Source organism: Balearica regulorum, chromosome 12, assembly GCF_011004875.1.
Source record: "Balearica regulorum gibbericeps isolate bBalReg1 chromosome 12, bBalReg1.pri, whole genome shotgun sequence".
In the NCBI taxonomy this organism is placed as follows: Eukaryota; Metazoa; Chordata; class Aves; order Gruiformes; family Gruidae; genus Balearica; species Balearica regulorum.
The window spans coordinates 17372285-17393659 of NC_046195.1; the positions used below are offsets into that span (position 1 = coordinate 17372285).

Here is a 21375-nt window from a genome sequence, read left to right on the forward strand (position 1 = left end):
TGCTTGTATGGAAAAGATGCTATAAATGAGCAATTCCAGCAGAGTAGTATTTCTAAAGACAAAGTATAGTTTGGTCTAGGCTGCGTTTTGTTGCGTAAGAAAACAAATGCTTGTCTTAGTGAAGCGTTGGATAACACAGTGAAACAACATAAGCAAGAGGGGAAAAAGCATTTTGATGGGCGTCTGTTGCTTTGTGGCAAATGGCCACTCATTTAGAAAACTGGGTATGCGCGGTGGTACGTCATTCAATAAAATTCCTGCTTTTACCTTTTTTGCACAGACACTGAGGGTGGGAAATAATGACTTAATGATTATCCTTCAGTCACCATCATGTTGTGGTGGTGGCTCCTTGGAAAAAAGCATGCTGCCGATGCCTTGATGCACATCTGTATAGGTCTCTGCTGTCGTGCCCGTTACTTAAGATCTTGGCGTGACACTTAGGCCTGAGCTGCAACCGCTGTGTGTTTTGCAATGTGCTTTTAAAAGTGGACTGTTACCAGTTTTGCTCATCTCTCTAATGTGAGAAAACCTCAGAGCAAACTTGTGGGCTGGGAGACTGTGACTTCCCTTCTCTCCCCCCAACATGATGCCGGACGCAGCCGCTGTGCTGGGGTATACCAGCCTGCTCTGAAGAATCTCAGTATAGGAACATGTCCACAGCCAGTGTATCCTGTGAGTCAGACTGTGGCTTGGGCCGAAGGCCAACTTGTCCTCGTTCACATTTTGGGAACAGCAAACCCCTAGAGCTAACCAAGCGATGCTGACTCAGCTGGGAGAGGGTTTCGGGCCCTCTTCCCCATGGTTTTCTGTGTGCAAAGAGGCGCTGGAGCTCTCCAGTGGGTAACGCCGAGTTGCTGGTCCTGTGCTTTATGTACGCGTTGGAGTTTGAAACCTCTGGTCAGCCTTGTGTGAAGAAAAGCGCTCTGGTTCGGCAGCAGTGTGTTGAAGGTCCTAGGGTAGGAGTAGCAACGTCCCGCTTTTATTCAAATAAAGCGGTCTGTATCAACTCAAAGATAAGAAAACGGCGCTTAAGCGTGGTGTCCTGCCCTCTTACTCGTGCATGCACTTTTCCTCTGGATTTTACCCCGAAGGACTGAGGGGCTGCGGCTGGAGGTGCCGCAGCGCGGGCGGCTGGTGCCCTCTCGCGGCCGGTCCCAGCGCTGCCCGCGGACCCCCGGCCCAAAGACCCCCGGCCCAAAGACCCCCGGCCCCGCTCAGCCGCCGCCTTCCTCTGCCGCCCCATGTCCCGCAGCCCCGGAGCCCGGCGAGGATGCGGTGAGCCACAGTGGGCGTTTCAGCTTCTATCGCGGCTTTAAGCGGAATTGGAGCGGACAGAGTAAAGTGTCTCGTACTGGCGTTCGGTCTTTGCTTCTGTTTTGACCCAATGCAAGTACGTATCTGCGTGCGTATGTAAGCGTACAAAAATAAATGTAAGGCGTGTAACAAAGGAGAAATATTTCTGCTGTTGAAAACGGCTGTTGCTGGAAACTCCTTCTACTCAGCAAATTCACAGGGCTCTCCCTGAATTTACTCAGTATATGCTTAACGGATATTACGTAGGAATTAATTGCACTTGGCTGAGTAAGGGTGAGCAATAGTTCTGATATCTACAGGCTATAATACCAACATGTGACTCTACTTTTTTCCCAACTTCCAGACTTTTTCACTTGCTATGTACTGCTGTTTCAAGGATATGTTCCCTTTCGTGTGATTTAAATTTCTCCTTCACTTTACCAGATTTTTATTACTTTTTTTTTCCTCTTCATAATATTATCCCTGTTAACATCTGCTCTTTCCTACTTTTTTCTTCACCTTTTGCCTCTTGCATTGGTTTTTTGTCTGTTGTGTCTCTCCAGTCCCTGACTCTCTGCAGCCCCTCTCTTTCTACCTGCTCTCCGTAGAGGGGGTGCAGTCCATCAGCCCAGGACTCTTGTAACTTCTTGTAACTGATGAACCAAACACCAAACCTCTGTGTGTGTATATACACAATGCCGAAAGTTTGGGGTTTTGTGCACTTTTTATAGTGTTACTGTTACTAGATGACATGATGTTTCTCGGTGATGGCAAGGAGTTTGTGATCTATGTAGTTTTAATACTGTTAAGTAATAAGAAAGCAGAAATTTATTAATTATGTATCTGTGGAGCCTTGGTAGTTCTGCAGAAAAGAGATAATTATCTTATTTGACTTAAATCAAGCGTTCTTAATAACCACTGCTCTGAGCGTTGTCATTTTTTTGCACCCTTAGTGGGTTTGTGGCCTTGTCGAGCCTTTTTTGTGAAGCTTGCAACTTCCATCTCCCCACGATTTGAGCTGGGAGAGGCTGGAGCCTATTTCTACTTGCTGGTTTGCTTTCACAGGGCAGGGTGCTGCCTGATGTTTGTTTGAGTCAGTCTAATGCAATCTGAGATGTCCTGCTTCCTTACGGCTCTGAGATGCTCTGACTGTGCACATTGCTGCCTGTACGAGTCACCTTTGCACAACGGTGACGCTGTGACACTGAGCAGCAACATGATGCAACAGCTGTAAGGCAGCGTAACCTTTCTTCAGTTGACAAACCCAGCTCTACCACTATAAAAAAACCCAGAAACTGGGTTTTGAGTGCCTGTAAGGGTGAGAAGCCCCTCCTGTTTCCAAATCCTTTACTTTCAAAGCTTGAGTATATTTTTTTATCTGTTAAACACTGTGGTTGCAAGAAAGAATATATTTCTCGGATGTGATGTCAACTGGTGAGTGGCTGTGGTTGTTGTCTTTTTTTTTTCCCCCCTCAGCTGCATTTCTCCAGCCTGAATTTTGTGTGTGTCTTTCACATAGTCTTGTGCTTTCTAGATTTTTATAGGATCTTTGTGCACCGTCTCTCTATTTCTTTCTCTCAGGTTTCCCTTATTGTTTCCTGTTGCCGCACTTTGCTTTTGCTCTCCTTTCTTTCCTCTCACGACACAGGCAGCCGAATGTGCGGCGGGTTGCAGTAGTGCAGAACGTGCCGTCGTCTTGCTGGGAGCATCCCGTCTCTCCCATCCAGAGAGCAGCATCATCTGGTCTCACATCTAACACCACCCACTGCCAGAGGGTCCCGGTGGGCTCCTGGAGCTGGCAGAGAGGCTGTGCTGCACGGGCAGCTCCTAACATCAGTGCGAGCTGTGCCAAAGTTCAGTCTCCCAAGGGCAAAATAAAATGAGAGGGGGACAGAATAACGTGTCCTTTTAACTTTAAGCAGTAGTGAACCTGCAGTAGCCCACCGCTTGTAGCTCTGGGCTATCTGCTGCCTGGGTCTGTGCTGGCTGATACCAGGGTGCTGGAGGGAGGGATGAGTTTGTGCTGGGCGGTTGTCAGCCTAGAGCAAGTCCATTATTTGGAAAGCAAATGCTCAGAGCAATTAGACTGAATCGCTCCCTGCAAACACGCTGATTATTTTGACGTTCTCTGTTTTCAGGGTATCTGCAATTAGATCATTAGTCCTTCAGATTTATTAATGATTGAGAAGTATTAGGCAACTTTTCACACTTCTTTTTGAAAGGCGTAATCATGGCTAATTTACATCTGCTAAGAATTTGAATAGTGCTGGGTACTTATTTTGATGTTTTCTGGATCCTGTGTGGCTCTGCGTACAAGGGCTTGTGCTGCGAGCATTTGTCTGTGCCAAGTCCAGTTCCTGGGAGTGCAACGCGTGCGGCTGAAACTTTGCCCTTATACGCAGCGATCCCTGCGAGCATCCCTCCTGGACTGGCTGTGGGAAATGAATGCACAGAGATAGGAACTTCAGAAAAATAGATTGAGTTCAAACAAAAGCAATCCATTATATGCATAGCTACCTTTGGTAAATTAATGTTAAATTAAGAAATATAGGAATGACAGCCCGGGAAGAGAATACGTAGAACCCAGAGAATACCCTATGACTCTTCTTTTGTAGGTAACTGTAACTTAGATAACAGGTTTCTTAACCTGTTCAACGTCTATCAGCTGTCAGAGCTGGCTTTTGGGGGGGGGGAAGCTGCGTGTGTTTAACGGCTCACACTGCGTCTTTCTGGGACCCCTGTAAGGAGATTTTATTAGGCCAAAGACTGAGAATACAAGAAGATGCAGCTATTTACACCGAAGGTCCTCAGTGTTGGCTGTTTAACATAAAAGTGGCTTCTTACCCTGTCTTCCTGCCCTCCCGTGCGTCCATACCTGAGCCCGGACTGGGAATGCAATGTTGAGCTGGACTGATGGCGTTTTGGTAGGGTCTTGGGTTTTGTCTCTGTTTATTTTAGTTTGGTTTTTTAAACATGATTTCTGAAGTGTGTTGCATAGAACATCCTGCATCCGCTTCTTTCATCCTATTCATGTTCCATTCAGGCTTTATTCCCCTCTCATCAACTGTGGCTTTGTATGCATTCTTCACACTTCTCCAGTCTTTTGGGTTTATTGGTTTTTTTGTTGTGGTGTTTGGGTGTTCTTTTTGTTTGTGGGTTTTTTTTTTTCTTGTTTGTTGGTTTATTTTCCCTTGGAACCTATTGGTGATGCTTGTTTCCAAGCAATGGTTCTCTTCCATCTGGTCATGTAAAACTAGCTGGGCACAAAACTTTCCAAAATTACCTGAATTTCCTGCCAGCAAAATACTTTCCCCCCCCCCCGATTTCCCCATTGAGCCTTGATCTCGGCTATTTCACTACAAGAATATAGTGGTTTTCCACTTAAAAAGAAAAGTATGTGTTCTATTTTAAAATGTATTTTATTCCTTGTTGTAAATAACTCCAGTAATTCTATTTCTGGGGAGATTTTCAGAAATTTATTTTTTATGCGCATATAAAATAAATCCTTCATTTCCTTCTTCAGATGAAAATTTAGGATTTTAACCAAAACTTAAGATGGTCTAGGTTATATTTCACGCTGTTTGATTTTTCAGGATTTGAAGTCGACTTGGTGGTCACTTTTTTATTTATTTATATAACAAGACTTGTTTCATACGCTACATTTCCAGTAAGTTTACACCTATAAAATAGCGTGTGGCTTGAAATTATATCGCGTCTTCTGGTTTGGGGTTTTTTTCTAATTATGAAGCAAGTGTGTAGTAGTATTAAACACAGTTGATGCGATACATCTCTTGGTAGCTGCTAGAGGGCAGCAGTATCCATTTAAAAACACCATTAACAGTTTCTTGGGCTACTAAAGCCTGTCCTGCCACTGCGTCCCAGCAACTTCTGCTCGCTGAAGCTTGCTCGGATTTTTAGCTGGTGTTTGGTTTGCCTGCACTCGTTGCTTTTTAGCGTTTGTGGAAGAAAATAGAAGTATAAAAGATGTTACAGAAATTAATTCAAGGGAGTGTCACTGAAATGCATGTTCTTTCTCTAATAGGAAAACAGGTTTGGATGATGGAATGATTTTTTTTTAGAGGTCATTCTTTCTTTTTACTCTTACTGGGTTTATTTTAAGCTGAGAGGCAGATAATCCTGTTTGGTTTATATATTTTGTCCATATATTCTATTGTGTGAGAACCTTCTTGTCATTGTGTAACATTTACATTAACCTCTGAAGCATCACACCTTGCTTTTCCCAGCACAAAAGTGTTTTTCTTGGGCTAAATGCTCAACTGTTTTCTAGAATAATCAGTCTCCTCGCATTACCCCGTTGACACTTGGCTACAGCTGATGTGACCGAGATGAACAGGTTCAGACCTTGCACTGCAGAAGAGCCTGGGTGCATGTGCTTAAAAGTTGACTCTGCCTTCACTAGGAAATGGCTGCTGAAAAGCTTTATTTGTTATATTTTTTTTTAATGGTCTGGCTTCCTAAGAAAATTATTGGGTGCCTGTCATGTCTAAATGAAAATTATAAAAAAAATAAAATCCTTTTTTTAGACCAGTTGATCTCTAAAATCTCTAGGCACTTTTCAAAAAAAGTTGTGCTCTTTTGGCTAGATTGTAGATTGTCTCTAATAAATAGCTTTTAATAGATGCAGATGTCTTTTCCCATCTTGAATCCAGAAGCCTTCAAGCCTTGAATTTAAATGCAGTCAATAATTTGCAGTCTGTGCTGTTCATCCCATCAGGTGGGGCTTGTCCACCTGGCTTATTTATCATAGAATGGTTTAGATTGGAAGGGAACTTAAAGCCCATCTAGTTCCAACCCCCTGCCATGGGCAGGGACACCCTCCACTAGCCCAGGTTGCCCAAAGCCCCATCCAACCTGGCCTTGAACACTTCCAGGGATGGGGCATCCACAGCTTCTCTGGGCAATCTGTTCCAGTGCCTCACCACTGTTAGAGTGAAGAATTTCTTCCTAACATCTAATCTAAATCTCTCCTCCTTCAGCTGAAGGCCATTCCCCCTTGTCCTATCGCTCCATGCCCTTGTAAACAGTCCCTCTCCAGATTTCTCATTGCCTGTCTCCTTTTTAACCTGTTCTGATCACCTGGATGCCATCTGAGGCATCTTAAAGAAAAACAGAAATGGGCATGTTGTTGACCCAGAGAGATATAGGAGCTTCATCAACATCCCAGGAACAACTTGGGGGAAGCCTTGAAAGCCCCAAAAGGTGCCATGGTGCCATACCCAGCCCCATCATTTCTCTCCTGGCCATCCAGGTCCACCCGATCGAAGGCCACCGAGCCTCCGTGCGCGCCAGCTCCCGCCGCGGAGGTGAAAGTCCATCTGTTTGCCAGCGCGGAGGTGTCAACCCGTCATTTGTATGATCCGTGAGCCACGCTCCTGCGCCGCCGACCCCTTTCCCCGCCTGCCTAGTTGAGATGTTACCCCTCTGACAGCCAGACAGGCAAGCGCTGCCAAAACCCGTGCCCCTCCGCAATTATTTTCCCTAACAATTAACGCCGGTACTAACTTGACACCTTTTCCTTGTTTGGCTTTTGTAAACCATCATCCCTTTTTCTATTAATTCCCGGCATTAATATTTTCTTTCGCGCAAGTGCCGCTGTTCACCCGTGAAACAGTTTGAACATTATGTAGCTGTCAAGATAGCGAGGGATTACCCAGTGTGCCTTGCCGGAGTAAGTGACACCACTGAGGCCCCGGTTTGAGATGTTTATTTTGAGACTAAGCTGACAAGCATGAAGGCCTGATCCCAGAGTGGCAATCTTATTTAATTAAAGGCCTCTTTTTATTATAGCTTCCCCCCCATTTTTTATGTGTTTTTATATAAATATGTATTTTATAGAAAAAATGTATATTTCTTTTATATACATATATGTTTTTCTATATAAAAATATATGTAAACATTAAGGAAGACATTCTCTTTTTTTTTAAAGATATATAGATGAGAATGATTGCTAAAGCCTGGCTCACGTGAGCAGTGCTGGGCAGCCCTTCCCCCTCTTTTAATTTCCTTTACGATATAACAACCTGGAAAGCTTTCAGAGCAACAATGCGATTGAGAAGCTTACTTAGCTGTAGTCTTCTTGCTTCCCATCCTTGGAGAAAGGGCTTGGAGTTTTATACTTGCAGGCATTGAACTTGCTGGCCGTTTGCTTTCTCTATCTCTTCTTTCTCTCTCTCTTTTTGGGTTTTGCCCTCGTTCAAGGGTTTTCTGTACCAAAAGCAGATGGATTATGGGCATACACCACCTGCCTCCGTCGCCCTCTTCGTGCTTTCATTTCATCAGTTGCTTTCCTTGTCTTGTCCAGTTGCTATTTCATGCACAGAATAGGTTGTGGACATTATTATTAATGTTATTACTAATAATGCAGCTTGCTCCTGCTTGTCCTGTGAATAAAAGCCAATTCTCTTTTTTTAATTTCTTTTTTTCTCCTTTTTAAAGGAGAAAGGAATTGGGATCTTTGGAGCTGGGAGGAATTAACACTAAAGAGCTCAGTGCTGTTATTTCTCAAATTCTGTATCGTCTGAGGGCTACTGCCTCTGTTGTGGGGTGACGATTTATTTGTGTGTTCCCACTTGTGGAAAGGGTGCTGGTTCTAAGTGGTACGTTTTATGTAAAGGCATAATCATAGTTCTGAGAAACAGTCCAGTGAAAAAGTCTAGTCCTAACCCACTGAAAACAATGAGAAGCTGCCCTCTAACTTTCCTGGCTTTGGATCAGGTCCTTTTTATTATTCTTTCTAAGAAAACAAGGAAGATGAATGTCTTAAGTTTGCGGCATTTTTCACAAAAAGAGGTTGATTTTTGGCAATTACTATTTAGGAAAAGGGTCAGTTGTAGTATTTGAAAACCAACCCATATTTTCCTTCTGTGAATGAAACACCCCTTATGCGCAGAATTGGACAGGACTCTGGGAGTCTTCCCTTTTGAAATTAAACAGAATAAAAACTTTCTGTAATTCTTGAAGATAATTCCGGATGTCCCAGGGGCACAGTTCTTCACAGTACTATGTAATTCCAAATAGATGCTAACACATACCTATTTTTTCTTGAGTCTAAGTCTGTCTTGACATAACACTGATCAGAGCTTAGGATATTTAAATATGGATTTCCACATTGTCACCGTTTCATCAAAGTACTGATAAGACTGAGTATTGGTTTTTACGCCGGGCTATCCTGAACTGCTACGTGTTTGTCGGCCAGTATCTCAATGGGAACCGGAGGGGCCAGGCTGAGATTATTTCTGAACATGTGAAGTCTGGTGTAGGAGTCGGAGTCTTTCCCTGCCGGCAGCCCACACTGCAGGCTGGGGGGCAGCCAGGACCGTCGCGTTAGCTGTTATTCTTCTCATGACATTAAACCGTTAGGAGAGAAGTTTAATTCCAAATATACAGACAATAATACAGAAAATATTGATTATGACAGACGAATGGCATCTGAGATCAGTTAATTGTATATGCTGCTACACCTCAGTTTTATTCTTTCCCTTATTTGCAGCTTGTGAGATTAAATTTTTTTTTGCAGTCTGTATGCATTACCAAATCAACCATCTAGTTAAATCCTTCATGTACCTTGTTCCCCTTTTGTTTGGTGTCCTGCACAGTGGTTGGTGTTAGTGCAGATGCCACTGGTTTAATAACAATAATAAAAAGTTGATTCCCTCTTCTCTTTTCCTTTGACAGCTGCAAGTCTTTCTATTGCTGCCGAGTGGCACGAGCCTCACGCTCTGTCCGTGGAAATCTGCTCAATAAAAAATATGGGACATTATTGCCATGGCAAAATGTGCCACTTGGATTAAAAAATGTGTTACCTGAATATTGTTTGTTTGTCTTTACAGACTCTATTCTGTATGTGGTTTTTATCCCAAGCTGGTGAATAAAGTCAGGATTTTTTCACTGAAACTTCAGATTTGGTTTTAAGTAAATTGGGAAGTGATGAAATCCTGACGGGTATTTTAGCTATTGTTACTGGTTTCCTTGGAGCTCCAATCCAAGTTACAATGCTTTTGAGTTTTGGTCTTTTTATATATTCATAGTCACAGGATCACATTTTCTCTCTTCCACTGTCTGTGTTGTTAGTTGGCCTGTAAATCGTTCTTCATCCCTGCTTCTGTTTGCTCTTTTCCCAAATTAAAATGTGAGCTAAATTGCTAAAGAATAATTAACATTCTTTAAGAATAACACAGTGGAGATCAAGCAAACTAGGAAGAATTTTTCTTGCATGCTTTCAGGCAACTTTCTGGTTCTGTTCAATAGAATTTCTGCATAAACTAGTGATTCTTATATAGGTAATTAAGTATATGCATGTATATATAAAGTCATTACCATTTATTATTGTTGTTTACTATTTTATGAAAATATAGGTTAAGATTGTGGGGCTATGCAGGGGCAGTGCTAATCTATTTTTTTTTATTAATTATCGCAGGTACAAGTGACCCCTATGTGAAGTTTAAACTGAATGGGAAAACTCTATACAAAAGTAAGGTAGTCTACAAGAACCTCAACCCAGTTTGGGATGAGACTGTTGTGCTGCCTGTACAGACCCTCGATCAAAAACTCTGGATCAAGGTAAGTTTTGGGTTTAGATTTTTGAAAGGTGAAAATACTTGCTTAAAAGAAATATTTACCCAACTTTAGAAATGTATTGATTTTTATTCACTGTAGCAGTGTAACATAAAACACGATCCGGTTTAAGAGTTTCAGTAATTTCAAATTAAAATGCACATGTGTCTCTTCCAGATTTTACTCGCGTGTTTTGCTTTCCGTCTGCAAAAAAGAACCCAAGTTGAAATAAAACTCCTTGACTGGCTCTGTTTAAAGCTATGGAGTTAAATTCTGCTCGCTCTTACCGTGCTTGTGCAAGCTCAGTGAAACCAATAGCGGTTTCATAAGCACGTTTTAAGAGTGTAATTTGGCTGGGTTGAACAGAATTATTACCTGGGATGCAGCTGTGACAAGTAGCAAAGCCTTTTCTCATTATGAGTAACGTTACAGTTACCAGAACTGCAAGCTACCAGTTGCGAGCACTAATTGCTAAAACATCTGTAACCAGAAGTACCTGATTTTTGTGCAGTGTTTCATTATGCTATTGCGCAGAGCATAAAGGAACCCGCGCGATCCACAGCAGCACGCCTGTCTCTGTTTACATAATATTAAGAAGATACTTTCAAAATGCTGTTTAAATATTTACTTAAAAATACAAATTAAAGCAGGGAGATGGAAAATTATCCCTCAATTATATCTACGCTTTGATCTTTCAAATACAAAATTGAACTGAAAGGGCTTAAAATATCTGTTCTTTTATCAGTTGGGATACAATTGGCTTATGATGTAAAAATTGGAAATATTTATTTTATTTTGCTATCAGGTGTACGATCGAGATTTAACCTCTTCAGACTTCATGGGTTCGGCATTTGTAGCGCTTGGTGAACTTGAACTCAATAGGTAATGTGTTTGTTTAATTAAAGTTTATTAATGCAGCTTAATTGAGAAACATAGGAAAAAAACAATGTTTTTGCTGTAGCTTGGAATTTGTTTATTCATCAAAACTTAGTTTGACAGAAGGGTGGGGAGCGCATTTTAAAAGAAATGGCTTGAGAGAAATCCTGTATGCACGTGTGTTTATCCGGCGTTACGTACTGGATTCAAATCCAACCTGGATGGAGCCCAGTTCAGCAGAAGGCACCCTTTCCTTTTCATGTCTAGGAATAAGAATAAGAGTTTCTCTATGCGGCATTGTTTAGGGAGAGCTACACCAGAATAATTTATGGAGGTGGAAGAAGAAAGGGGGGGAGAAGGTTGAGACCCCTTCTTAGCCCCACGTAGTGCGGGGTGCCTTTTAATGCATATAATTGGGCTGGGGAGCGGTTTGCCTGGCTGGCTGCGAGCGCCCCGTTTCCAGCCTCCCCCCGCAGCCATCCATCCCCACGGCAGCTGCATCTGGCCCTGATTTAGTGCAGAGGCAAGCCCTGCGCCTTTTGTCTGCTGCTGCTGGGTCTCAATGTGGAGCTGAAAGCCAGGAATTCAAGTTTTAGTTCTCTCTTTTTATACTCCCTTGCTGTGCAACTTTTTTTTTTTTTTTTTTTTTTTTAATAGAAAATGAGTTTTCCCTGTATGGGTATATTATAGCTCCCATGGCTGTTGTATCCAAATTTCTAGGAACATTAATGAATTTATTTGTGAGATAGTGCCACCAGGTAAATACCAGCATTCCTGTTTTCAAAGAGGGAACCGAGTCATGGAGGGAGATTAAATATACATGGAGGTAAGGCAGAACACAGGTTTTGTGAGTCAAATCCCAGCCATTAATGTTAGAAAATTCACTTGGATGAGTTTCCCTGTCACTCCCTGAAGCAGAGGTAGTAGTAACTCAATTCAGCATGCATCTGCATATGGGGAGTTATGGGTATTAAGCAATGCTGTATAAACACTAGGCTCTGTTATTAAAAGGGTGGTGTATTTTGTCAGAACTAAGAAGGAACCCTTCAGTTTTCACGTTTTAACATTTAAACTCAATATGGGGAATTTCAGACAAGAAGCTGAAATTTGCACAGCTCAGCGTGACCTTTAATAATGAACTCGAGATAACTGGAGTCAATAAATGCACATCTTTTTTGCTGCTTGTAGAACTACTGAACAGGTTTTAAAACTGGAAGATCCCAACAGTTTAGAAGATGACATGGGAGTGATTGTATTAAACTTGAGCCTAGCAGTCAAGCAAGGAGACTTCAAGAGAAATGTAAGTGGCTTAGGAAATCCAATTTGTAGCTGGAATGTGTGTGTGTGGGGGGGAAAGTTGGCATAATCTGATTTACTGGGAAATGCCACCTTTATTTTCATCCTCTGAGACTCAATTCTGAGATTGAGATAGATCGTAACTTTAAAAAAAAAAACCAAACAAACCCGTAAAAGTTGTGTGGACATCTGTAGCTGGATGGTTCTGTGCACTGTGGCAGTGCTGTCCGTGTATCGGGAGCGTGGTATCCATCACTGCAACGTTCAGAATGTATGAACCCTACCTGCTTTGATTGCTATCCCAGGGCATACTACCTTCTGATTTCCACCTAGGAGTTTAAAAAAAAGAAAAAAGTTATTCTTTTTATTTTCTTTCTCTTTTTTTTATGACAATGATAAAACATATCTGTGTGAAATCTAAAAGCAGGGATTTGATGTTAGGATTTAAACTGCACCAGTCCTGCAGAGGAGCAGACTGGCTGAGAGGAAGAGATTGCTTGTAAAATCCCTGATTTTGCTACAGACAGTTTTTTGACTGACTTGGCTCCTGATGCTGAAATATGGTGCATTTAATGATGCTAGAAACCCAGAAGAACCTGGGAAGAGACTGGGAACAGCACAACTGAAGCTGATAGGTTTTAAATTTCAGGTCCTGCATGTGGGTTTTTTTTGCTTTTGTTTTCATTTTTTTCAGGATTCCTACTGTTCTTTTACACAGTGTGGAGCATACCTGTGTTGATGAACTCATCTTGCTCCTGGCCAGCAAGGGACAGGGAAAAGCCAAGATCAGGCGTTTACTGGGACTGGCTTGAAAACCAGAGCTAATTTTAAATATGTGTAATACATATGTAAAGAGGAAATATTCCTACAAGTTTTCTATATAGTCTAGTATGAAAGTTTCTGTTTACAGCACATTATTGAATTATAGGTATGGAATTCCAGTCTGAATGGGACTATTTATAGAAACGTAAATGTTTCAAGGGGTTGGAAAGCAAAATAAGAAATAGCTAATGTGGGATGTCTGCTGTTCATTATTTATTTTTCAAATAGTTGCCTCTCTGAGAATTGTAAAATCTCAAGATAACTGTAGAGTTATTTCTACCTCAATATGTGATCGTTTAAAAGCTTAAGGACAACATTCAAACCACTGTTGTTGTATTTACATATCTATATTACGAGATGGCTTTGATCTGGGATGTGAATTCCCCCTCTGGCTTGTACAAGAGAGTGTTGTTGGCACACGTGCCAACACGATTGCAGGAAGGGGTGAAGCAAAGACATGAAGTTACTTTAGCAAAAAAGCAGTTTAGCCAAAAGAACCTCAGGAATTCTTCTGGGATTTTTAGGAAGGCATGGGCTAAAGTAGACCTAGCTAGTGAGACAGAAAATACGTTGCTTTAAAGTAGCAGCTTTTGGTACTCTTGGGTGCTTAGTTAACATTCAAAGTGCAGATGATAGAAGAGTTGGTGCACACTGTAATTTTTTTAAAGACGACGTTTTAAGCCCTCATATTTCAAATGCAAATTGCTCAGCCATTTCCAGTGGAATCAGAATAGTGAAATGGCTCTGTCCGCATTAGCACTTAACAGCAAGATGATTTTTTTCCTTTTTAAATTAGCTTACTGTAGAACCAGATGGCACCAAAAGTACAAGCCATGTTTCTTAGTAATGGCTCTGGGTCCTTCCACTTTTTATTCTTGATTACTTTTTTTAATTTCCTGGGGTTTTTGGTGCAATGCAGGTATTTTTGGTTTGTTGATTGCTATGTTCCATGAGAGAAGGGAGGTAGATGAATGCATTCGCAGGTCCAGCCCCCTACTTAGTAATAATCTTTTCTAACACATTTGACAAGCTGCTGTTTGAATTATTTTACTGAACACTTTTCCATTTTGTTCCTTCTCTGTTTCCTCTTCCTGGGTTCTCTTTGGTATGATGGTGGGGACCCACGAATAGAGATGGTCAAGTCGGAAGAAGCGAACTTCATCCAAGGTAATCCATATTTTTTTTCTCTTTAAAAAAAAAAAAAAAGTCCCCTCCCAAAATCTGTGTCCTCTTCTGAAACAGGGTACACACTGCCTGTTTCAACTCCGAGGTATAGCTGCAACCTGTCAGCTTCACTTTTTTTGATTATTTTTTTTCGATGTGATGAGAAATTGCTGCTCTTTTCTTATGGTAGGCGCTATGGGTAGCGTCTAGTGGCAAGCAAGAGTAAGACCCCATTCACCAAAGAGCTGTAAAAAGACAGAAAAACTGTCTGTACTAAGGAAATGAGTGTAAATTCGACCAACAAGAGAGCTGCGGGGGATTTGAGTTGTTTAAGGATACCTGAAAGGTGGTTGGGAGTTGGCACTGGAGTTGAACATGAGTCTCCTGGATCCCATTCTAATCATTTGGGTTACCTCTCACCATGGGAGGAATTTTGTGAGGCAGTATTTCTTCTGAAATTCCTTTTGTTCTTGGGATGGAGACTGAGCAGGCAGTTTTCATTACCAGCAGCATAACAGGATTTCCAAGATTTGTGTGTTGCTACATAACTACATAACTTGCTTTCCTTGGTCTTCTGTAGTATCCCTGCAGGCTTCCATTACTTTTATATTCCTGTACTGTCCCATATTTGCATTAGATTTTAACTTGTTCAAGGAACAGACTGTGGCTTTTTATTTGTTCTGTAAAGCTTTAATTTGCTATTGAGTAAATAACAATGATATAGAAACTGCAGTCCCCGGTACCCAGCTTCAGAGCTCTACAGTCTAACTTTCTGAAAAGCAGAATTTGGCTCTTATGAGAACACATATGCATCTTGATATTTTCCCTATATAACTACTGGTTTGTGCCTAAATAAATTGAATAATTAACCTCCTCTTGTTCTGTTCATTACAACTGTGGTGTGCAATGTTCAGGAGCCAACCCTCTCAGGTATTGTGCCAGCAAGTATATTTTTGTCAATAGAAGAAGTGCAAAGTACAGCCCTTGGAGCTGGACGGCAGCTCGGCGAGCCCCGGTTCCAGGGATATCGCAGCCCTTCCCCTCAGAGAGCCGCCAGACATCCCTGAATGCCGTATGACAGAAAGTGATGGAATAATTGAAGAGCTCAGCACTTTAGTTTTTAACTAAAGCTCTGGAAATTACTGTGCCCTCACTCAATCAGTGTAGCTTGATCCCCCTTTTTCTCACGCATGCACACACAGCTGTCTCTTGACGCTGGTTGGCTTTAGGTCCTGGGAAAAGGAGCCAGGTTTTTAAACTCTGGTCCTTTTTGTCCAGAATAGCCAAACTTCTGTCTTGGTTGCTGTCACTGGGATTTTTTTTTTTTTTTTTTTGGTTGTACCCTATATTTCATTGCATATTAAGTAATTTTTTTTTTTACATACAGGTTTTTGGACCTTTTGCTGTAAGCTGTACTGGCAAGTTGTTCAGTTCTCAAGACTCCGACTTGTGCCTTAGCATCTTTTTAAATAAAATTGAGATGCTGAAGCACGGTCCTGAGTTAGAAGAGAAAGTACTGTCTAAAAGAAGAGGCGGGGGGGAAAAGAAAGAGCTGTAACCCTGTGCTCTATTCTGTTCCAGTCACTAGAGGGTAGGAGAGCTTCAGCTCTTCCTAGGGAAGACACAGTTCGTGCTCCAGTGTGATCTCTAAAGAAAAGCTCTGTGACCATCCAAAGGCAGTAAAAATATTTCCCAGCATGCGCTGGAAAAATCTGACAAAGCAGTATTTCCTGGTTTATTGATTCTGCTACTGCACTAAAACACTAGTACTGTACATCAATAACCATCTTTAGTTAGGAAACTCTGGTCTGTGGAAGCAGTACTAGCAGTTTGTTGCAGAACATAAAGGCTAGAAAGAAAAATTGTGTGCATGGGGAATATAGGTGTCTAGGGAAGGCACAAGAGGTTATGGAAGAATAGCCAGAGAGTATGATGGGGTAGAAAACAATGTTGCTGGACGAGATAAAGATACAGGAATAAGGGGGGGGCAGGGGAAATGGAGAGAGCTCTGTAACGGATGCACAAACTCGGCGCTTTTTTGGCTATTGAGCTGACTGTGGTTGGTTGTCGCAGGAGAAAAAGGCCATGTACTTTCCATTTGAGCAGCTGAACTGAGATAGATCTAAATTTCATCTCTGTAGGTTTAGGCAAATAAAAGTTTTCTATTTGAAATGGTTTTCCTGGGGTTTTTTGCACTGAAGTATAGCTGACCTGTATTGTAATATTTCACTTTTCTTCTATAAATACAGGGAAAAATAATTATTGTAAGGATGGGTGAAATTACTATAACTTTCACAGCTTTTTTAATCTGTATTGCCTGTATGAAAGAAATCCAGTTATACTCAAATTTGACCATTTTGTGTTATCTTAGTGCAGATTTGGCACATCAGTGTCCTAAATGACTCGTCACATCAGTCATGGGATCCTTGCTGGCTTCCAAAATTACACCCCAAGTGGTTAGTACCCCTGTTGATGGCATTGATACCTGATGCAGCCCCGTGTCAGACTGGCGAAGGGGTTCGCGCGGGCGGTTGTGGATACTCGTGCGCTCTTTGTGTGTGTTCTCTGAGCTCACTTGCTTTTTGAAGAAAAGCTACGTATCTGACAACAACAAACACAGCAGCACTACCGGATCTCCAGTCTGGCCATGGTTGTCTCACAGTCATTACAGACAGTGTGCAGGAAGGATTTCAGCAACTGAGTATTGTCTTTTAAATCATTTTGGTGCAAGAGCTGTTGAACTGGATGATTTAGCTATCTGTTGATTACACAGTATATATTTTTCACTGCTGCTACAAGGGAATCATTGCGCATTTGGGCAGGTTCCCAAGACATGGGGAGCACATCCAGATCCCTCATTTTTCATGGGAGCTGAGAACAACATTGTCCTCTGTGGGAGCTGTCTCCAAAAGCGCAGCTTTCTTCTTTTCTCATGGAGGGTGGCATTGCAAAGGGAAGAGAATAGTATTACGATCATATCAGTGTATTGGCAAACTCTCTCCTCTTTTCTGTGTTTTTTTTCTGGGGCTATCTGGGGTGCAGAGGGAGTTGGTAGCTATCTCTGCTGGAGCCCAACACGCTGATGCTCAGTAGCCTTGTTTGTCCTGGTTGGTTTGAGTCTCACCCTGAGTGCCCCGCACGCTATTTCCAGCATTTGTACAGCTGACTAACCTTTAAGTGTTGAACATCTATGAAGCAAATAAGCAGGTTTGCTTGGGGTGGAGTGACCTGCAGCAGTTCAGTCCTGAAACAAAAGCAACGCAATTGCCACCTTGATAGCCTAAGCTGATTGAATAAATTGGCTGAAAGGCTGACCGGACCCAAGTGCTCCTCGGCATCTCATCGCAGGGGAAAATCCCTCGTTCTCCTTTTTTTTTATTTTTTTATTTTTCTGCGTGGGCTGTTAGGTTTCATTTTTGCCTGCCTCATTGTATTTGGCTTTCTCCCACAATACCCCGTGGGCAGCGACGCTCTCTGAGCGTTTCGCGGAGCGGAGGGACTCGCTTGCCACAGGGTCACGCATCGTGGCGGCAATCTCGTGTCGGTTCACTTGCCTTTCTTGCTGCCCTCTCCTCTTTCCCAGGGGGAGACTGCTTCTGCAAAATGGTTTCCCTGCCTAATGAGGAGAGGTCCAAAGAGTCTTCCTATTTGCGTGTTGTTGTTTTCTCAAATGGCAAATTACGTGGCCCAGTTTCGATGTTGACCTCTTCACAGGGATTGCAGCAGGCTTTCTGTTGTCCTGTCTCATCCTTTTAAATGAAAGATGTGAGAGATGGGTTCGCTTCACACTTGGCCACCTCGCCGTGTCATTTAAATGTACAATTTTTCTGCATCTCTTTATTGCTTCAAAACCAAGTTTGAACTTGGGGCATGTATGTGTGTGTCAGGAAAAGAGACAGATTTGAAAGCAGCCCTGATGCACCAGAGGGGATTCGCTGGGTGCCTATAGAGGGAGATTATATACAAATGGTGTTATCAGGGAGACTTGAGCTTCTGAAGAATTTTGTGAAGCTGGGTCAATGAGCCAGTTCTTTCCCCTCCAAAGCTCCATCATTCTTGCTTGTCCCCTGTATTTGGCTCTGTGAAGGCAGAATATGGCCCACCAGCTCGTTCTTGTCCAGCTTTCCTCTTTAAATCAGAACCAGAAAGTAATAAAAAATTGAAAGTTGGTGTGATAAGCTTCTATATTAATTTTGAAATCAGATTCTGAAAATGGTATTGTGAGCACTGATTTTTAGTTTTTCTGTTCAGAGATGTGGGGGATTTTCTGGGGAAATGTTCTAAGCAGTAGAGAAGAGAACCATCTTCTGTTCTTCATGTGGCAGGATCCTGTCTGTGACCTGGCCATGCTTTTGCTTCAGAAAAGGTTACTTACCTGATGTTGCACAGTCCCTAAATTTGCAGTAAACTTCTAAAAACTTCTAGTTTGTTTTTTAAGAGTAAAGCTTTCTGGATATTCTTGTGCTTACTATTTTCTTTCTGGCTGGCTTGATCGAGGGATGCTTTTGGTTTGAGTCGTTATCTGTTTTGCAGCAGTGAACTACTCATAAAGATGACCTTTATGGTATCACTGGTTATTTGCACCCAGAGCCCAGCCAAAATCAGAGCTCTATCTGGAGACAACCCCTCAAATTTTGGTCTTAAGACTATCTTGATTTCAGAAGCGATGGGGAGGGCGAGGAGGGGGAGGAAGGAATAAGCAAACTTGTCCCACGTCTTGTGCTTGGGACGCGTTCCAACTTCCATCATAAAACATGTGTTTCCTAATTTCCAGCCCTATAGCCTGACCCTAGCTTCAGCCAACTTTTCCATACCTCTGCAAGGCACCTTTACTTTGGTCTGGGACGTAGCCAGAGTGTGAGCTGGCTGACTGCAGAGAGTTTACAGGAAAATAGAGTGGGAGAGGCCCGAGGGACCTGGCATCCAGTCTGGGAGCACAGCTGGAAAGAGCTCGGGTTCAGCAGCAGGAGGAGCTGAAGTACCCAAGTGCGGAGGTGTCCGTAGCCTGGGTGGTAACGGGGAGAGGGAAGAGCTGGAAAGATAAAACCACTTTAAAATTGTCACTGGTTAAGTGACGATGTCCTCTTCTGGCCAGTATAGAGAGGGGCTTTGACTTTTCTGGTGGCTCACTGTGAAGGCAGGTTAGTGTAGCATTTGGAGTGGGTTTTTTTTTTAGTGCTTGTTTTGCCCCTGAGTAACTTGTTGGACTAATTGCTTCACTTTTCTGTGTTCTGCTCTGTAATAGTTTTGCCAACTCAGAGGGAGGCTGTGAAGTTTAATCAATTAACTCTGCATAAATCAGTTTGAAATGAATAGATGCAGGGTATCAGGAGGTAAGACTTTTAAAATAAATAATGCAATATCATTTTCTTGTCACCTGGGAGGCATTTTCCATAGTGCTGGCTTCCCCAGGCAACACTAAAGTTGACTCATTGATGGTCTGGGTCCGTGGGTCTACCACATATCTGGGTTTCCCCAGACGTGCTTCCTTCCAGAAACTGCGAGTGGAATCTGAGACACTGCCTGTTTGGCTGGGATTTCTATCAGAGTGGTCAGAGGAACAACCTGCCAAATACCTGGGGAGGCTGGGGAGGTGGCCACAGAGCGGTTCTTTGGTGTGCCTGTAGAGGATACGAGGCACAGGAGACGTGCCAGACTTGCTGAGCACACGCTGTGGGAATGACTTGGGCATGTCCAGGAAATCCAAAGCATTTCTAACGTGATGGGCTGTTTGGCATGGACATGAAGCAAGCAGCCTTCCCGGGCTCCGTGCTGCTCCCTTTGGAGAGAGGCTTTTGGTGGTGGCAGAGCTGGGTTGGGGGAGGTAGGAAGCAGACTGCAGCCATTGAGCTTGTGTCGAGGTGCTGCAGATCAGCACTACGCCCTAAGCCAGCTGCAAAGATCTCAGCTTCTCTATCCAGTGTGATGCTCTAAGTGATGCTAGATCTTGTCCAGAAAGTAGCCAAGTCCTGTTAGCCAGAGACTGACATACCCCTCCTCTGCGATGAGCACAGAGTGCTTTTGCAGCATCCGAAAAAGGGGTGCACAAGGCCATTTGTAGGGGCCACCTGTTTTGGAAGGTGAGAGTTGATGCTTTGCGATGTACTCTGGTAACACCGAGCTGCGGGTGCTGATTTTTTCCTGGGACTGCGTGGAATCTGGGCTGGTTTGGGAACCTCCCAGCAGTCCTTTGAACTGTCAAGTCAGGGGTCATGTATGCTGCAGAACTCGGGTAGGAAGGCCCCCAATGCTGAGTGACTCCCTAAAATACTGGCCTGGTTAAAAAATGAAAAGAATCCAAATTTGATTAGAAAACTGAGTGATAACAACTGTCTTTCGTGTTCAGCCTGGAAGCTTTGAAGAGAACTGGATGCTTTGTTTTTAAAAGAAATTGTAACGCGGATAATAAACTTTGTCCGGGTGTTTTGTGTGAACTTACATCAAATACCTCTTCCTCCTCTGAGGGAGGAGTGGGGGGGGAGAGGGAAAACCCTTGGTCCTAAAGCAGCGAGTACATCACATCAAACATGACTGCGTTAAATACTAAAATGTTCAAAGTACAACCGAGATAGATAAAGGCTTTGATGGGAAGTGGATATTTCCCAGGGACATTACAAGCAATAATCCAGATGTTATGGTGTAATGCAACGAGTGTCCATGGATAGATGGGGAGCTCAAGCCAAGCAGGGCCTGCTGTAGGCCTTAGCCCTCCACTCCCATGCTGTTACGCCATATGGAAGCAATCTCCAGGCCCCTTTAATAGCCAGCGTTGGATTCCATTTTCACAGGGCTCATAGAGCTAAGTGGAGCTTTTTTATGGACAAGTTAGATAGAAGCCTTTCCAAGATAAACATCCAATTTGAAATTAGGACATACCAAGCTGCAAAATTATTTTAGGGCATATTTCATGGAAGCACTGCCATTTTTCTAAGGCGATTGCCAGACTGTAGAATGCCCTTTGATCCCTTGTGGACATTACTCCCTTTTTTATAAAAAGGATTTTGAAATAGTTGCAGTGTTTAGGGAGGAATATATCTGCCGGGACTTTGAAGTATGTCCATGGGAACAGTCATGCTTTAGCTTTTTGGCCTAAAAGACGAACTTTTAAAAAAAAAAAAAAAAGAAATTACATTGCAGCTGGATTTATGAATCAAAATCTCGTTTTCTTTTTAAAGGTAGGAATTTTTAACCAGTGTGCCAGGAAAGCCAAACGGGGTGTTTAAATAGAAGTATATTAATATGCTTGTGGGATTCAGAGTTTTGGGTATTTTAACCAGTAAAAAGCAAGTAAAAAATTTGTGAGTTCACCACCCATGATTTAAGAATTTTGTTGCTGGGTAATTGATCCAT

General features: G+C 42.6%; 1 protein-coding gene across 10 annotated transcripts in view; it reads left to right on the forward strand.

Annotated features, from left to right (window-relative positions):
* Positions 1–21375, forward strand: part of MCTP2 (multiple C2 and transmembrane domain containing 2) — a 121504-nt gene that overhangs the window by 25929 nt on the left and 74200 nt on the right. For 5 of the 10 annotated variants that reach the window (XM_075764207.1, XM_075764206.1, XM_075764211.1 and 2 more), the window contains 4 exons: positions 9731–9873; positions 10673–10749; positions 11932–12043; positions 13993–14028. In XM_075764207.1, coding sequence (XP_075620322.1) covers positions 9731–9873; positions 10673–10749; positions 11932–12043; positions 13993–14028 — 368 coding nt within the window. Of the gene's footprint in view, positions 1–2594; positions 2728–9730; positions 9874–10672; positions 10750–11931; positions 12044–13992; positions 14029–19015; positions 19167–19326; positions 19359–21375 lie in introns of those variants that run through there. The other 5 variants (XM_075764212.1, XM_075764216.1, XM_075764217.1 and 2 more) reach the window with 5 other exon arrangements.